This window comes from Syngnathus scovelli, chromosome 15, assembly GCF_024217435.2.
Source record: "Syngnathus scovelli strain Florida chromosome 15, RoL_Ssco_1.2, whole genome shotgun sequence".
Taxonomy (NCBI): domain Eukaryota; kingdom Metazoa; phylum Chordata; class Actinopteri; order Syngnathiformes; family Syngnathidae; genus Syngnathus; species Syngnathus scovelli.
This window is the reverse complement of record NC_090861.1, coordinates 715579-733847: the sequence shown is the minus strand read 5'-3', so window position 1 is coordinate 733847 and position 18269 is coordinate 715579. Positions and strand designations below refer to the sequence as shown.

The window sequence follows — 18269 nt, the reverse complement described above, 5'->3', positions numbered from 1 at the left end:
CGCACACACACGCACACCTCTCTTAGATTTTTTAATTGAAAATATTATACAAAGCATTTTTACAAAGAAGAATATGGAAGATACAAGTGCACATCTTGTCTAAAACTGACACCACCGTTAGCAATAAACACATTTGGCCTCCGGTTTGTCCACAGTAGTTTATCCATTTTAGTTGATAGCACTTCAGTTCAAAATAAAATAAAAACAATCGATCATAAAAAACGTAGCTTCTTTAAAACATCCAAAAATACTGTTGGAGATGTTTGAAATAAATTCTATTGTTCGCAATGCAGTTTGAAATTTCAAATACTGACTTTGATGAATTGTAGCTGCATTTATATAATCAAACATTTTTCTTTTCATTCTTGCACAGCGTTGAGATAAAATCAATGAACAATTTCACTTCCAGAAGGGGCCAGTACAATGCCAGTGTCAAGACAACATAGAATATTGGATCGTTTTATACAATGCCGCACACATTGAATGCATTTTTTTTTAATTTTTTTTTTAACCAGATAGAAATGTCTTTACTGAAAAGAAGTTCAAACAAAGCATGTAATGAACATAAGTATTTGTACTGTTTTTCTTTGGTTCAGTATCCAGTGTTCAAGGCAGAAATAACTTAACACATAATCTCAGTATATACCCGCATTACTGTTGCAGCTTTCATACTTTTCTCACTGTAATAATAACAAAAATAAAATAAATAGCATATTTACATTTCTTGTGCTGCTTGCAAATAAAATTGTGGTTACTTAAAATAACTTTGTCACTATGTCAGGGGGGATTACGACGTTTGTACAATTTTGCTGCAATGCCCTCAAGATTTATTAGTAATAGTTTTAACATTTAACGGCTCGGCATCTTTTGTTTTGTTTTGTCTTTTTCATTTAACAAGTGACATTTCACAATTGTAGGTGGAGTCGCTGAAGCTTAACAGCTAACAAAACATGAAGGCCTCCATGTGTCAAGTTACAACTGAGCAACCCAAAATAGTGAGTGCTCTGCTTATAAAGTAGCTGAATAAATGTGTTCAAATGGTTAGAAGCAAAAACAAAAGAACCTATATCGGAAATATAACAAATAAAAGCTGTTGAAATTGAATGACACAATAAAAAACAATGTAAAAATTGTAAGGTAGAAAAGATTGAACAATGTACTAGCTAGCTATACAGTGCGTAATGAATATAAATAAAATACTTAAACCAGGAGTGAGTCCTAAAATCTTAATAAGCTTTGCTAAATACTAAGAACCCAGTCCTCCATGAAAAAGAACTCCAGGTGAACCCTTCCAGGAAGGTCAAGGGGACTTTAGGTCATGGCTATTAGACAAGAGATCCAGCCTGGTTCTGCGCAGGCACCATAATGGGCACCCCACCCATGCGGCTGATGTTGGAGCCTGTGAGTGTGGACGAGGGAAGTGGCGGAGGTGGCGGAGTGGCCTGAGCTTGAAATTGAGGAGGATGGCTAAAGGTTTGTGGGAGCATCTGCGCCTGCGGCAGCTGGGTGTAACGTTCCGGTCTGGCTTGGGACCCCCCGTTGGCCTCCGAAGAGTCGCGCGGTAGGGTGGCATCGCTGTTGTAGCCGTAGTGCGTCGGGGTGGACACTCCCTGATGGCGGGAAGGACGGTAGCCGGCTACGCTGCCGGTGGCCGTGACCACGGAGGCCGTGTCGGACGGAGGGCGCTGGGGGTACTGCTGCAAGTGCTGCTGGTGGTGGTGGTGGTTGTTGTGTTGCTCTCTGTGTTGCGGGCTGGAAGCGATGGAGGACAAGGTGCCGTTCTTTGAGATGATATCGGAACCCATTCCACTTTTAGCCCAGGACACGCGTTTGGGAGCCTGAGCATCCTCTCTGAATTGTGGACAAAGGTGTGAAGCAAAGTTTGGTTGACTCTGAAATCTCCTCTGTAGTTCTTGTCATTTAGTGGCCCCGAGATCCAGAAGTTGCCTCTGGATCAGAGCAGTTAATATGCCATCAAATTACATAAGTGTTTCATTTGATTTTGGTTGGATTCAGTAGGATGGATTATTTGTATTCTTTGGCATTTGACCCAACATAAGACTGACTTTGTTCTTGTTCCATTGGTGTCTACTTTATGTGTATCTGACTAATATTATTCACGCATTGCAACTGGAAGTTGTTTTTTTTTGTTGTTTTTTTTTGGTAGCTAGGTGCAACAAGTTTGCGCTGACTCTTCTGTCAGTCTTGTCCAACTCACTTGATTTCATTCGCCAGGTCATCTTCATTGTCCCGTTGCTTCTTCTTCTTAAGGAAAAACACGAAAATGAGTAAAAGGCAGAGGATGCCAACCACTGTGCCCACAGTGGCGCCAACAATCACTCCAACTTTATTGGCTGTAGAGAAAATCAGAGCTCACAACAAATACATGGAGAATAAAATGCATCAAACTGAAGATTTGATTTGAGAAGAGACTCAAGTGAGATGACAAGGTGGTTTGTATTTAGTCAATGATCTGTTTGACATCGTACTTGGATAAAAAAAAAAAGTACTGCATTGTAACTGTATGGTAGCAATAGGAACACTTTTACATACGATTGGAAATCTCCAGGTTGATGAAGCAGACTTCATATCCGACTTCATTGCTGGCATTGCACGCATACTTCCCTGACATGTTACTGCTCAGGTTACTCAGCTTCAGAATGCCCGTCTTCTCATCTATAATGGCATTGAAACAGGACAAGCATCGTGTAGGCGTGGATTCACAAAGTGGATGGATGGACACGCTCTCTACTCACTGAGCATGGGTGAGAAGAAAACCTCCGAGGTGGGACTTGTTCTCTTCCACTTATACAATGGAATCGGCTTGCCGCTGTTGGACTTGCAGCTCAGAGTCACGTTTCCTTTCTGCACCGGTTCCCCTGATAAAGTGCACTTTGGGACAGCAGGGGGCACTGTAGAGCAAAGTGCGGAATCATTGGATCGGTCAAACAGTCCGTCGTTGGCTCCGTCCTTTCTTACCTTTGACATCCAGGCTGAGCTCGGCAGTGAGGCCAGGTTTATCCGGGATGATGACTTGGCAGATGTAACGTCCGGAATCCGACTCCCGGGTGTTGTTGATGAACAGAGACACGTCACGAGAGGGCATGCTAGAGGTGAATCCAACTCGGCCCTTGAACGCAACACTCCCCACACTTATGGAGTCTTTCGTGTAAGCGATGATCTAAACGTGACCGAGAAACAGCAGAAAGACATTTCCAGAGCTTAGTCGTCTTCTATGATCGTGGTGGTGGTGGTGGTGGTGGTGGTGGTGGTGGTGGTGGTGGCGGCGGCGGCGGCGGCGGCCAATTCATTTCTTACCAGGTGAGTGCTGTCAGAAACAAAGTTCCAGAGGATGGTGTTTGTGCTCAAGTCATTATCGCCAGGCACCGTGTTGTATGAAGCCTTCAAGACGACCATGTGCCCCTGCAGTACATCCATTTGAGTTTGGGCCATCAGGATCTCCGCCCAAATGCCTTCAGGGAAAAGAAACAAAAGGCCACACTCACGTTTTGGGAAGGAAGCGAGGACATGTAGAAATCCTACCACAAGGTCCGTTGACCCAATTCTCGCGCAAATGTCCTAGGCTGTAATGTAAAGGGAAATCCAGAGGGGGGCAGCACGGAGCTGCAACACTCTCTCAATTGAAGGTCAGTGCAATAATATGAATCTCGGATGCAAACGTTTGACTGAAACGGTTTCATAAGATACTTCATCATCTTGCGTGCACCATATCAATGCAATGGGAGAAGCAAAAGTCTTTGATGGCATCAAATGTTGCAATCATCTGTAAATAAGCTCAAGTTGTCAGTATCCCAAAAAGATGCAATGGACTAACTTCATGCTGTTTCAAACATTCGGATCAATGGAACTGCAACATTGCCCCATGGAAAGAGATCTGAAGCGAGTAGGTGTAGCTATCACTTTCCTTGCCACTCTGGAGAGAAACGAAGCAGATCAGTGTCAGTGGAGAGTGACAATGTACGTAGGCTTAACTCTCGAGATAATTGCATTAATTAAGTGCTATGACGCTCTCGACTATATTCGCGCGTTTACAAGCAAATATTTTGCAGGGAGGTGAAATATCGCTTGGCTTGTTTGACAATGAGGCTTGGGGAGATTTGCTGAACCGATGACCGAGAATGACGCATATCAAGTTGGGTGCTGACAAAAAAGAGGTTTAATCGGTCGGCAAAGGCTTTTTAAAGCATTGGGGTAAGACCGAGGTCGCCTGGCGTGACAGTGAATACATTAAGATTAAGTGACATGAACGAAAGCTTTTGCCCACCAACGATTATATCAAAAAGATCAAGTCCGTGAATAAAAGTAAAAATGCCATCAAGTGCCAGACGGCATGAAGGTGTGCATTTGACCGTGCGACTCGGGTGCAATGACGAAATGCAGTCTGGTGGAGCAGCACAACGAGGATAGAGATGAGCTTTATGCTTTATGCTTTGGGACACAATTCTTTGCTTATGTAAACTGGTTGTTGCAGCAGCACCTGTCCCGGTGGCTGCTTCACATGATCTCGGCCGTGAACGTTTTAGTCGAGTGCGCTTACGCGTGTTCTGCGACCACGCAACAAGACAACTTGGCTGCCACTTTTTGCTTCCTCCCATTCAACGACTACATGGCCGTCCGTGCGTGTATGACCTCCATTGTGAAATTCTACTCAACCCTTGGTAGAAAGAACAACCTGTTGGAAATTTGATGTGACACAAACCTTGTTGCCATCTAAACATGAGGGATGGGCTGTTTTTGGTGTAAGTCCATAAATTATAACTGACAATACACGAGGTAGAGTCGTGAAGCATTAAAGAGTCATGAGCTTGAATGGAATCAAAATGCTACTTTCAGGAGAAACCTGCTCTGTCCAGGTGGACCAGCGCAACGCTTCAACGACTTTGTGCTTGCCGAGCTGTTGCTGTAATGCCTTTAAATTGAATGGAGTTGACGTGTTGCTAATGAGGACGGCGGTACAATTGTTGGGAGAGGACATGCAGCGACAGACACATCAGCGCTGAGAATGAGATTAAAGTGTCATTGCGTTCCTCCGTTGAATGAATTAGCTTCAGCTTCAAGTGTGTACTGTACACACACGAGTTGCCTGCCCGCTGATTCTTTTTTTTTTTTTGGAGGTGCACACAACATCAAGTGTTGTTTCCCTCCATGAAAGTATTTCCTGCGTGTGAACATGTGATCTTTTAAGCGCAAAGCTGGTGATTACAAGAACCGCTTGAGATATCATTTGTTTATTTGGAGTGCAGATAAGGCATTATTTTGATGGCACCAATTTTTGCTTAGGGTGGAGTGGGTTGGTCACTTCCTCTGAAAATCTTATCAGGGACTTTGTAGTCAACAGTGGCTTCTATTTATTAGATGTACAAGGTACCATGAGCACATTATTGGGAACGTTTTGTTAAATACGACTTCATATATTAAATCTATATTAATATTATGAAATATGAATTCACTTTTTTGCGCTGAAATAATTTTGTATTGCCAAAAATGTGTTTTGCTCACATTGTTTGCTTTGTTGTTGAACTCATCAGATATAGAGTATCATGTGGATTAAATGTTCATTCGTTGACATTCAAACGTTGACAAAACTATTATGAACTATTGTACTGTTCATCCTGACTTGAGGCTACTAAAAAAAGAGCCTTTTTTTTTGTTTTCTTTCCCCAGTGCATCTTTAGCAACACATTTGACATAGTCAGAACAAAAGGTATTTCATCATAAGGCAGCACGATTGAGCAATTGGGTCCCAATTGTATTTTTTACATCATACGAAGAAGGCCCTGGCAGCGATGAAGCTTTTATAACGATCCCAATGTAGCACTTTGGGGATTTGAATGAATCCAAGGCCATTTTCTAGATCTCCCCACTCACTGGAGCCCCAAAACACAGCGGTTTCCTCAAATTAATCTCATTATAGTGACGCATATCTTCAGATGATTTTCAAAATTCTATTATTGTTTTGTTCAGCACAGCCAATGCAATCACATGCACACGATTCAGGGCTGGAAAGTCATCATCTGATAACCATGCAATTGTATTTTTTCCATTCTAATTAAACGGGGGAGACGGAGCAGCAGCCATTCGAGGGAGAGGGGCAAAACATGTTTAAGATGGCGGAGGGCTTGGGATCAATCATTTGACTGCTGCTTGTGATTTGAAATGCAGATTTGATCATATGTTTATGTAGAAGCTCTTCCATTCACTGGTGGAATGTTTATGAACATTCTGCTGTATTTGGAATTTGTGCTGCAATATCTACATTCACCCTGCAAACTATATGCAAAGTGAAATATCGATTTTTGTCCTTGTACGCGCTTTATCTTGATTCCGATTTCCATACGTACATTTAAGTGTGGATGAGTCATGTACAACTAACACGCTGAGACAAGTCAAATGTATTTACAATGGAAATAAATCATTTCAGCCTCTTTTCCATACAGATATCAAAGAACTTTCTTCTGCTATAAGAGCAAAGGCCAAATTTGCCGCATATATTGTGTACATAACAAATAACAGGTGGTTCGTGAAAAAGCTTCCATCTGAACCATTAAGCCGTAGAGAGATAAATATAATGCAACCTTAGCCCGACCGGTAGCTTGTATCGGGTTAATCGGCAGCATTCTGAAAAAAGCACAACCGCGTTCGGCATTTATTTCAAATCAGTTCATTTCTGTCGGACACACTATAAGATGTGTAAATTGGCGAGGCATGTCGGTAAGCACACGCTTCTGTTGCATTTCAAAATGATTTACCAACAGCAACGTTTGCTGGTTCTGTTGATAAAACTTTCTGCAATCCGTAATGATGCGCTCTGGTCCTCCCAGTGAGCAATAAGCTCCGCCTCTTTTCACTGAGATGCTGCAGGCACAGATGCTAATATTTTGATCGCTGCATCTGTGTGAGTTGCCTCATTAGTGAGCGGGAAAAAAAATATGACTTATTATATATTCATATTACTTGCTAATAATCTTGCGGTTGTTCTTTCAAGTTCAATTTTGGTCGTTGAATACATATGTTTTGAAATCAATAAACAATCTAGTTTATTAACCATGATCTCAATATTATTTAAAAAAAAAAAATCATGATTATTTTTTTCATAATTGCTCAACCCTACAATTCAATGCGTGTGAATTCTAAAAGTGTATTCAAGGGCTTTTGCTCAGAGGTCATAATGACTATTTATAATGACGACCAAAATATAACAATGATAATCATTTCATTATGGCTGACATATAGTTAGGTCTGAGCTAGTGGCAGATCAGGTTCAGCTATTATAAACTTCTTTGAAAACAGTGCAAAATGACCCCCCCAGCAACACTGTAATGACCGTTATTGTGACTCTAATTATGTATCTTGCCACAGCCAGCCTCCATTGCTGGAATATGATTGGATATTGCAGCACAAATGACACTGTGGACTTTAATAACACAGAGCACGGTACAGCCGTAACATTTGTCACTTTATGTCGTCCGCGCAAGAATACAATTCTTCCTTTCCACAAGTACTCTGGATAATACGCTAAGGGTGTCGGTCGGTCGGTCGGCATGGCGGCTTTAGCTCTGGTCTCTGCTGCACTCAGACTTGATTGGGTTGGATGGCGGAGCTGCCAGGACTCTGCTGCTATAAGCCTCAACACTACTAATCCTATCAGCGTTCAATGCTAGCTCGTGCTGCAGGTATGCAGGCGCGCTGCGCTCCCCAAGGAAACAATCACATCTGCTGTTGGGGAGGAGAGATGTTACCACCAGGAGGACGCCGCCACATCAATTAACAACTTGACTTTCCAAACACCAATGACGTTAATCCACTTTCTTGAACAGTTCATTCAAGAAAGTAGGAAATACCAATAGATTTGCAAAAACGGGCATCTTCCAAAAAAGTCATCCTGTCTGTTTTAAGAAGAAACCGTTGAGATGATTGAAAAGGCTAGCACTCCAGCAGAAAAGAAGGATCTACGCTTTGCTTTTGAGTTTGGTGGGACTTGTCCCCCCGCCCATTTTCATTATGGACAATGAACAATATGGCCAGACTCCTGTTACCAAGCTGTGTGATTCTCAAGTGGAAAAGAAACAGGAGACAGGTTACAAGTTACAAACGCTCTCTTCATGAGGTCAGTTCCCCGACCCCCCCCCCCTTTGCCTCATTAACAAGTAGACGGTGGGGATCTAGTTGCAGGAAGGATGGGCGGAGTTCCGGCCGACCACATGCAAACACTGAAGTTGAATCCAAAGATGAGGAGCTGACTGTATAATATTAGCCTGTGCTTGCTGAGCAGCTCACGACCATCTCAACTTTCGTTCCATCACTTCTGCAACGACTCCGAGCGAGTGAGCGTTTTCTTTACACATTAGCGGGATTGAGTGCTTGGATAGAGAGGAGAGAATCATCAGGAAGAAGGAATGTTTCTGGAAGGCCTTATCTGAGCCCACCAGGCTGCTGGGATGGGAAGTGGAATGTCAGGAGGGAAAGAGGAAGTAGAACCACGCAAACGCACACACACACAGACAAAGGCAGCGAGCAGGCATGAATAGAGAGAGCCGTCCCAACCAGCACGTAGCCTTTCCTGCGTGATGTGACTTATAGCTACAGCATGGTTGCAAATTTATTATTATTATTAAATTCATTATAGATTTATGGGGGGAAAAAAGCAATATTTGGATATACTATACAAATAAAGAATGTCGTCTTTTTCAGGACTTTACAAAATTGCCTTCTGTCTAAATGTGTTATTTGGCGTATGTTTTGGAATATCAGACGTATGCTTGGCCGGCGTCTGTCTATTGTGTCTATGTGCTGGCCTGCCTGTCACATGTGCTGTGAAATAATGCATGGGCTCCTGAGTAGGGCCACTTTCTCACTCTCATTTTCCTGAGTGGCCTAATGGTAAGTGGCCACAACAAGCAGCTCAACTTCAAGTCACAACAGAATCCATATGACTTTGGGGACAGGTCCAGCTAATGGAACGCAGTAGGTCCATTTCTAGTGAGATGGCTGGATTTTGTGGCCATGGAGGGAATAAGGCAATCTGTGAACGCATGGCCATATTTGCTGACAGGGCAGGAAGTAGTACAATGACGCCTGCCTGCCTGCCTGCCTGTGATGAAAATAACAACCAGCATACATAATGGAAGACTCCATCCTTCTACGTCTGCTCCTTCCGAGACCTTCCCTTTACTGTCAAGATTTGTTAGTGGCCCAATACGTGCATCCCTTGAGAGAGTTGTGTGAACAAACACACGATTGCGATGAGATGATATCCTGTCGGGGTCTCGGAAGGTACTTGCACTTGATCTGCCCACTCGGCCCTTGGGATAGGATGAATTATCTTGTTCAATTTCAAGGGACATTCCACAAACAACCAAGCAATGCAGATGAGATGGATGGAGAGATTTGAAATCATAGCCAGAATTTGGAACAGACCCCGAAAAGGAATTTAACAAGATGATATCTGTGATAGCTGTACAATGACAATCATATATACAGATGGATATATTTCACAAGACCGTTTGTGTTCTTGCCGCTTGCCCAAAATTCAAGAAGCTGTGATATTTTTGGTAACTTCCCCCAAACTTTTGTTTTCTGTCTCGGAAAATGGCTTTCAGAAGAGCAACGTTTGTTTGTCTAGTGCTAAATAAGTTGCACTGGCACAATCCCTTTGAGTGCGCGTGGCGCCGTGTGCTAACACGAGACGATGTGACCATTCTGTTAGTGAGTCCTGCCGAGCGCCGAGGTAGCGAGAGTGCGCGAGTCCCGTGATTCGAGGGGACACGCGGCCACTTGAGGGGCTGTGTGTGAATCGACTTAAAGCAACGCAGCAGGGGGATACAATTCCAAGGTGCTACAACCGCCTGGAAATGAGCTCTTATATAAGCAACCTGTCCTTTGTGATAACCATCCCCCCCCCCCCCCCCCATTGCCACACATTTGAGACATTAATAAAAGATGTTTTAGATGTTTTCCCGCCGCAGCTACAATGAAGCGCCGAGTCAGACTTTCATGGGCAGTAAACAAACCTGCTCTAATTGACAGGCTGTGAAAATGAAAATGTAACATCAGCTCATGTTTACTGTGTGTGTGTGTGTGCCATGTCATTGTTGGTTGCGCCGTGTATGGGAGAACTAGAATTCTTTTTGGGCTGCAACGCTCCCAAGTTTGGAAGCACTCATTTCTGGTTTGCTCGTTTACTACTTTATTAGATGACACTTTTTTTTCTACAAACACAAAATCCATAGATAAAATACACAGGACTATAGTAAATGAGGAAAATATGGGACATCAATTGGCCCATCAATGAAATTGATTGATTAGAAGGGGATATGGTAAAAATAAACAAGTGTGTATCACCTCATTACATCTGTGCAACACACACACACACACACAGATTTCTGTCTGGTCCAGTACTTAGGCCTGGTCCGCCTCTCAGATTAACTGTAGCCTGCTAATTTGCTCCAATGTCAAGATTCCTCATAATCCCGCTCTAATCCTCACCGACTCGATTAAAGAGTCAAATCTCCATCTGATGCAATCTTCATTTAACTTACTCCTTCCTTGTCCTCCTTTTCTCCCAGCGCAACCCTTGACTGGGCAGAAAATCTTTGCTTTGTCTTCATTCTTTTTCGCTATTCGCTTTAGCTCATTTTTTTCTGGCTCATAGGGACATGTAATAGTTACCAGCCTGCATTTTCCAGGCAATGTCAAATTTGTAGTTGAGCATGACTTTTCTTCCGTGTTGCATGAGAATTCAATAAAGTGAATCTGAATTTGCTCTTTTCCTTATGGCTCGTGACTGTAGCCTCAAAAACACGTTGCATTGAAATGAGGATTTTCATTTTTTATGACAGCGTGATGGAGATACTTAATAGGGCTTTTGTGTGCACGTGTGTATGCATAGAAATGCATGTGAGTGTGCCTACTCCAACCAATGCTTTTCTATTCTCTCTATTGTATGTTGCAGCAAAGGATAACGGGGACTTCCATAAATGACACAAATAGAAGTGCAGATGTTTTCAAAAACAATCCAGTCTAGAAGTCACAGTACAACAAGCAAGCACTAATTAGATTCAACGTTTCGGGTTAATGGCCCTCATGAATGGAAGGTTAAAAAAAAGAAAAAAAAAATCAGTGAATGCAATGACCAGTCACTAATGAAGGTTAAAATGATCAATGGGGACGCTGGACTGAGGAAAAAGGAAAAGCGCCTCATTTACTGTTACCAGAGGAAAAATAAATATACTATATATAATATATATATATATATATATATATAAATGCAGAACTGCTGACGAAAACCAAAATTTGGAGCTTCAGGTGGTAAGTAAGCCTTATTGCAAATTTCCATATCAGTAAGAGTCAGCAAGCTGCTCAAGTTCAAACCTAAATGTAATCCTGATAGATCCTGTTTAGCATTCAGTTGAGAGACTTGGGTCTCTTCAAACATGCGCGAGGAAAGATTATGAGGGCTTTCTGTAGCTCTCTACATGGAATAGTAGTGAGTGATGGAGAAGAGCTAGTTTCCCTCACACTGCAAACACTCGGGGTGACGTCAAGACGGCACAAAGAATTCTATTTTGGTCATTAGTTCCGCTGTTGTACACTTTCCTGCCAGGGGAGTTCTTGCTCCATTGTCATGGGCGCAATTCTATAACGTATGGTCGGTCACACATTCAAGGAAAGCCATGTCATTGTTAAGCGGATGTTTCTCAATATATGGTAGCTCGGTAATGACCTTTTTTTCATTTTTCACTCAGTCATTTTCTTTTTCATAATAATAGTCATATTTTTAGATTTTATTTTTTCATGAGGCTGACTAAAGGTTATGTTTAATTTTTTTTTTTTTTTTTTTAAAGTGGCTATTGTTTAAACAAGAGGTGTGGTCACTTGGACGGAGGGAAGTGGAACCCAATTAGAAAGGAGCATAAAAGCAGGATATTGCAACATATCCACTCTCATCTCTACTCTCTGTGTGTCAGAGAGAGAAAGAATACACGAGACAAAAGTAAGAATAAACAGCAATTGTTTATAAGTTAATGGTGACACCGGCCAAGCCCTTCAGCCTTTATCGGTAACGCCGACATCAACTGAGCTCTCTCCTCAGAGTGCAATTGTGGATGACAGAAAAATAGCTAAGAGCTTATAATTACTACATGCACCACTCGGTGAGGTCAGAGATGAGGAGGGAAGGACGGAGGTTCATCAAAAATAGTGCCAGATAAACGCACAGTCATTTAGATGCCAACATTGGAGGTGGCCAATGAAAAGTGGCAATAAATAAAAAGAGACTGGTGCAACAAAGACCCTCCCTCGTGCTCTAACCCTCACGGCTGACCTGAGACACTGATGCTGATGAGATGCTGGAGCTGCAGCCCTCCCTCAGGAGAGATTGGATGGAGATGAGCGCAAGGAGGAGGAGAAGCTGCCAAGAAAAAATAGGAAAAGAGCAGCACACGGAGGGACGGGAGGGGGTGGAGGAGGAGGAAGGTAATCATACTGATAAAAGACAAAAGAAATGCTTGTGTGTGCGTGTGTGCCGAAACATAAAAGAAGGCCGGCGGGGGGGTGGGGAATCGTGACTAATATTAATTCAAATATATTTGTCATGGTAGCTGCAGTATAGAGAGGTAAGGTTGAGGCAGGAAAAGAATTGAAATACTATTTGAGGGAAAAGTCATGAAAAGTCAGGAGGCGAAGATCTGCAAACAACAAGAAAAAGTCTTTTTGGTTTCACTCACTCTTTTTTTTTTGTTTTTTCCTCATTCAAGGCCAATGTGTTTGACATAGAAATTGTGTGACGGGAAGAACAAGGCAACAGACTTCCTCTCAAGGGGACACGGATGTCCTTGTGCTTAAGAGATTCATTCCCAAATCTGAGAGCATCGCCATATAAATAAATTACAATACCATGTTCGTGTTTTATATTTAATGAAGACTTGTGCTTCAACATTCAATTATCATTTATTGTCGCCATTTGCTTAGAATGGTGACAATTCAGTTTGTCGGATTTATAGATAATTCAGTTCAGCTATATCTGTCTTAATATTCAAAAGAAGTACATCGGTAGAAATAATCATTCAATGTGTAGACACATTAAAAACAAACAAAGTGGTTTGTCTATTGATGAAGCTGCAAATGTTGCTATGATCAATTTAAAAAAAAAAAAAATGCATATTGTCATTATATATTATCCCCTTTATTTTGGATGCAGCAGATAAATATTTCAAACCCTTTTGGGGTACATCTAATTGTGTGAAAGTGTTTCTTTGTTAGTTCTGCCTCAGCACAGCTCAAATGGCCCAAAGGCCTTTGCTTAATAGCCTGCTTAGAATGACTTTTTTTTTTTTCCACATTGTTGGTTGCCTGTTGACAGCATGACCTCACACAAAATGTCTGCCTTGTACATTATACTTTTGGATATGGTGCGGATGGACATATTAGATTGCAATAATAATAATAATAAATCAAATATATATATAATTCAAAATGTTTTACATGTATGTTTTATTTATTATTATTGCAATCTGATATGACAAGCAAGGGAACTAAAAGGAAAGTGTTATCCAAACAAATTGCTTCACGACGATACGACAGCAAGGAATGAACTGGCTAGAGGAATCCAGGATTGTGTCAATGTGCCTGATGTCATAAGTGCATCAGCCCCCCCACCCCCCACTGAAATACCTCAAGTAAGAGTAATTGAACACAGCCTATGTTGTCTAAGCCAGTGCCCTCAATTCCCGTCTGCCATGGGCTTTATTAACTTTTTTTTTTTTTTTTTTGATGGACAGGTCGAAGGGATGTAAGGTGGCAGTTGTTGCAACCAGAAGTCGGTTGCAACATCTGTCCAAGCCACGGGCAGCTTGGATCGTTTGCTCACTCGACAATTCTTGCTTGTATTGAGCAAAAAAAAAAAAAAAAAAATTCTTATTTAAAGAGATTGAAAGTAGACTGACAAGCCAATTGAGTTGCCTGATGCAGTAAATAGTTATTTGTTAAGTCTAGTCAAAATATTGTCACGCCCAACTGTGTATTAGTATCCAGCAGCAGATTTGTCCTAGAACTTTGGCTCAAGCTGTGTTTTCCCCCAAACTGTGTGCATTGGATTATTATTTTTTTTTTATTTGCAGTGAGACGGAATCCCGAGGAAGTATTATTAGTCAAATGACAACAATGTGCTTGAAATAGCAATAGACAAAAAAATAAATGTTTCTGCTAATGAACTGAATTTGCAAAGCAAAATATCAAAACATCATCAAAGTGATGGACAGCGAGGAAGGCCCAAAATAGAAGAAGATAGGAAGTGCGTGTGCCTTTAAGAGGGTGCATAGACCAGAGTCTGAGGATGGGAAAGTCAAGTAGTAACTTTCTCATGACCCCAAAACAGAGGCCTTTTCCTTCTGACTCCATGGATGGAGATGGGATGTCCTAGCAAAGACTCAGTCATCAATAGTTCTCTTCGCAGCGCTTGGATGGCATACCTACGCTATTTTCAACAGGAGTGTTGATGTAAAAATGAGGTCAAACTATGAAAACCCTATTTAGTAGGATTCTGCTAATACCACCATGTTCCCCGTTTAATATAGTGACATCATTAATCCGCTAAATGGGGCTTTAATTAAGGTGATAAAATTAGAGTAAGGTGTTTAAGATGAAGATAATTACAATAACAGGCAATATGAAAAGAGGATTTGGAAATATTTTTGAAGTGCCGAAGAACGCCACAGCGAGGATGAACTTCTCCGACGTCCGTCCGTCCGTCCGTATATAACGACAAAGGATTACTACCGGCACGAGAGCTTGAAAGAGTCAAGTGGCCCGCAGGGAAAAAAGTGCGCCGTTGTATTTCCGTGTCATTACGTATGTAACAATAAATCCCCCAATCCTTTCTCAAATCAAAATTGCACCAGTTGCTGGGGACACACATGAGGACACACTGACTGCAGGCTTCAAACAGCCCTAATCCCAGCTCAAAGTGGAAAAGGAAAGGGGCTTTGCTACACGTCCATTTCGTATTATTCCAAGAAATAGGCAATTAGCGATAAGGTTGTCAATTGAACGCACTGCGCTGCGCTGCCGCCTTCTCTGACCTTTGCTGTCGTCGTGGCCTTGCGGGAGGGACACGCAAGATTTGTCAAATGCGATGGTTGAAAAACTTGTCATCGAATATGACGAGTAGGCGGTCTAAGTTAGAACGGGTGCGGGATCAGTGTCCTACAAGTGTGTTTAGAAAAATACATGACGCTAAAAATAACTTTCAACCCCCTCACTTGTAAATCACAGACAATCTGCAGCTTTGCCCTCCTCATCCCAATGGAGCCTTTGAAGCTTGTGTGGATTGACCTTGTTAAATAAGTAAAGTCCATCGTGGACCCACCTGGAATGGAAAACAAATGAAGATGTGCTTTTGCCACATGCTATGTCCACAGTAAAATAGTACCATATTTCATCAGCAGCTAAAATATGGATTATAAATGATTAAGGATGGAATCAACTATAGCGTAGGCGGCAAACTCGGGGCACGGGGGCCAGACACGGCCCGCCGCATCATTTGATGAGACAAATTGTGCATGATGTCTTTAAAACTGTTTAGCCTTGGAATTTCCATTATTGACGCAATGCCTTGAATGCGTGACAAAGAATGTATTGTGTCATATTAATCGGGAAGTAGCCCAAATATTCTCTGTTCCTTTTTTTGGGGGGGCAACAAAATCACAAATTCAGGTCTTATCTTGTATGTTGCAGGACATTTGCTCACTTCCTGCTCTAATGCACACATCAACAACATGGTCTTAAGGAGCACTGAGCCAGCCTTCCTGTATCCAAAGGCCGGCCGCCCGCCCGCCATTCATGAGCACTTCCTCCATGGATCCTGCCTGCCTGTTCCGGACACACCTGCAGGACAACTGATTGTCAAGGTCAGCTACTGTGACTCCAATGTCCTGTTGTGTGTACGTGTGTGTGTGCGTGTGTGTGCCGCAACACTCAATCACCACCTGCCGGTAAATGACCAGAGTCCTTTCGGAGTAAATTGTACCTGCAAAATAGCCCAGAGGTGATTTATCTAATGGAGTCCTCACGGTGGGAAGAATCAGGTAGCAGGTGATCTGCTTCCCTCCCAAGCCAGCCTGAGATTGCCCGTGTCAGCTCATGACATTGTTTTGGCAACAGTGTCGAAAATGGACACTTTAAGCAGCCAAAAGAAATCTCAAGGAAAATCCGCTGTGCTCCGTAGCTTTCATGTCTGAGAGTCACCGGCTGGCTTGCTGGCTGGCTGGCTTGTCTCTTGAAAGTTGAAACTAAGTGTCCTAGTTAGCCCACATGAGAATTGGATCGTTTTGTAATACAAGTTTATTCTAAAAGCATTCAGAGCTCGTATCAGTGCAACATTTTGCTCAGCCAAAATGGCCACCCTTAAAACATGATACTATGTACATAATTATGAGCATGAAACAGAAGCTCCCATTGGGATTTTTGGTGTTGGATGTTTGAAATGACCTTGCCATCTAGTCTATGGGGAAAAAAACACGACATGGAAATTTACTGAAGAGAAATAAATCATGTCAGTGAAAAACCAAGACAAATGATCATTTTCTCAGACAGCCCTCCAAAATGAATAATTGATGGCTTGTCGTTCATAAAACATTTGGAAAAAATCTTGAGTATCTGTACCATGTCCCGATTTTTGAAAGATGACGGACCCGGGGGGGGGGGGGGGGGGGGCTGCGTTTACATATAGTTATCAAGCAAAGTAGGAGTTTTAATACGTTGCTCAAGAGAGTGGCGGATGAGCCAATGTTGCAGAAGCTATAAAGGGATTATTCGTCCCTGGAAGACATAATCATGTTTTAACACATTTTTGCCCAAATCCTGACAAATACATTTTTTTTTTTATTTAAATATACCCCTCCACTCACTGGCACGCCCAGCAAAAATACAATTTCAGTTTTTTTGTTTTTTTCCATATTCTTCTTCTTCTCTTATTACATGGCATTGCTATTAATATATTTGACACTTTGTATATATTCCATTCCATTTTGCTTACCTGACAACCCCAACAGGCAGGTAAATGACACCACAGTAAGTTTCCACAAAGTAGCCTCCATGTTTCAGGTCGCCACAGTCTCGCAGTCCTTCCTTCAGGCAGTCTCGGGTGCTCTCTCTCTCTCTCTCTCGCTCTCTCTCTTTTTCTCTTCCCTCCTTTTCTTGGTGGGCTCTGGCACAGCACTCCAGGTGCTTGGCTCTGCCTCCCCGCACAGGTAGGTGTCAGATGGTTAAGGGACACTTCAGGTGAGGAAATATGGAAGCCACCTGAGACACCCTCAGTCCAGCAATGATTGATTGGCCCTCGACTGTAAAGAAAAGTGGAGGAAAAAGTTAAAAGGCGACGGATCAGCAGCTTCACCACTGGGACGTCCGCCTAAAACGTCCACGTCGTGCGCTAGACCTCTCTCACAGATGTAGGAACGAGAAACTCGGCAACTTGTCGTCGCCGTGTTCTTTACAGTGAGGGGAGGGGGAGAGAGAAAGAGAGAGAGAGGGGAGGGACTGAGAGAGAGAGAGAGAGAGGGAGAGAGAGAGCTACTGTAGCTTGAGCCTGCAGAAATCTGCCCAAAAAAATGCCTTTTTATTGAAACCACAGTGACAGCATATTTCCATAAATGTTTCAACTTGATGTTTAGGCCTATCAAGCGATGGAGAACAACAGGTGCAGTGGTGTAATCAAATAAACATAATTCAAGTGCGAGATACCTTCATAAATAAATACATCAATAATAAGCAAAGCCAAAAATGCAACAGTTTTTCAGATGAGCCCCCAGCCAATGTCAAAATGTGAAGAGACCTATGATGGGTCACACAAGTGGTCAGAGTGCCTTCATTTCATTTTTCGAAGGTTAACATGTTGTGCTGGCAACAGAGCTGATGCTAATGCAGGACGATTGCGCAGTTATCAAAGGTGAATATGGGTTCATGTTGGGAAGAACTCGCAGGAAACGGGCTTTTATCCATTTGAGGATAACATAGGCATAACATTTTTTTTAGGAAGGTATAGGGAAATTATTTGAAACCATTTGGACAAGGATGAAGGACGGACTGGCAAAATGTGAGCACCTCTGCTTTTTACTTACCTCGGTTAAGAGCTGGCTTGTTTTGACAGTGGTACTCCGCAGCAATACTATCACGTCCGACTTATTTCCAGGAGCAGCAAGCCTACAATATATTGCTAAATTAATGAAGGGGGGAGGGAGGGAGGGATAATT

General features: G+C 42.4%; 2 protein-coding genes across 5 annotated transcripts in view; one reads left to right on the top strand and one right to left on the bottom strand.

Annotated features, from left to right (window-relative positions):
• The window catches only part of robo3 (roundabout, axon guidance receptor, homolog 3 (Drosophila)), a 64554-nt gene that overhangs the window by 948 nt on the left and 45337 nt on the right, over nucleotides 1-18269 (top strand). For 3 of the 4 annotated variants that reach the window (XM_049742177.1, XM_068653123.1, XM_049742178.2), the window contains exon 2: nucleotides 15754-15926. In XM_049742177.1, coding sequence (XP_049598134.1) covers nucleotides 15795-15926 — 132 coding nt within the window. In that variant the 5' untranslated portion in view covers nucleotides 15754-15794. Of the gene's footprint in view, nucleotides 1-15753; nucleotides 15927-18269 lie in introns of those variants that run through there. The other variant, XM_068653124.1, reaches the window with a different exon arrangement.
• esama (endothelial cell adhesion molecule a) lies at nucleotides 19-17513 on the bottom strand. Its single transcript, XM_049742190.2, has 7 exons — nucleotides 17054-17513; nucleotides 3319-3473; nucleotides 2980-3181; nucleotides 2757-2912; nucleotides 2554-2676; nucleotides 2219-2354; nucleotides 19-1851 (listed from the first exon to the last, which is right to left on the bottom strand). The coding sequence occupies exons 1-7, from the start codon at nucleotides 17112-17114 to the stop codon at nucleotides 1326-1328; spliced, it is 1359 nt and encodes a 452-aa protein (XP_049598147.1). The 5' UTR covers nucleotides 17115-17513; the 3' UTR covers nucleotides 19-1325.

Bases quoted from the DNA above. Each gene is read 5' to 3' on its own strand.
- esama (XM_049742190.2), bottom strand. From the start codon at position 17,114: ATGGAGGCTACTTTGTGGAAACTTACTGTGGTGTCATTTACCTGCCTG. The intron at 3,474-17,053 runs GTAAGCAAAATG...TTTTCCCTGAAG, and splicing joins CTGCCTGTTGGGGTTGTCAG to GCATTTGGGCGGAGATCCTG. The intron at 2,355-2,553 runs GTATGTAAAAGT...TTTTCTCTACAG, and splicing joins CAACCTGGAGATTTCCAATC to CCAATAAAGTTGGAGTGATT.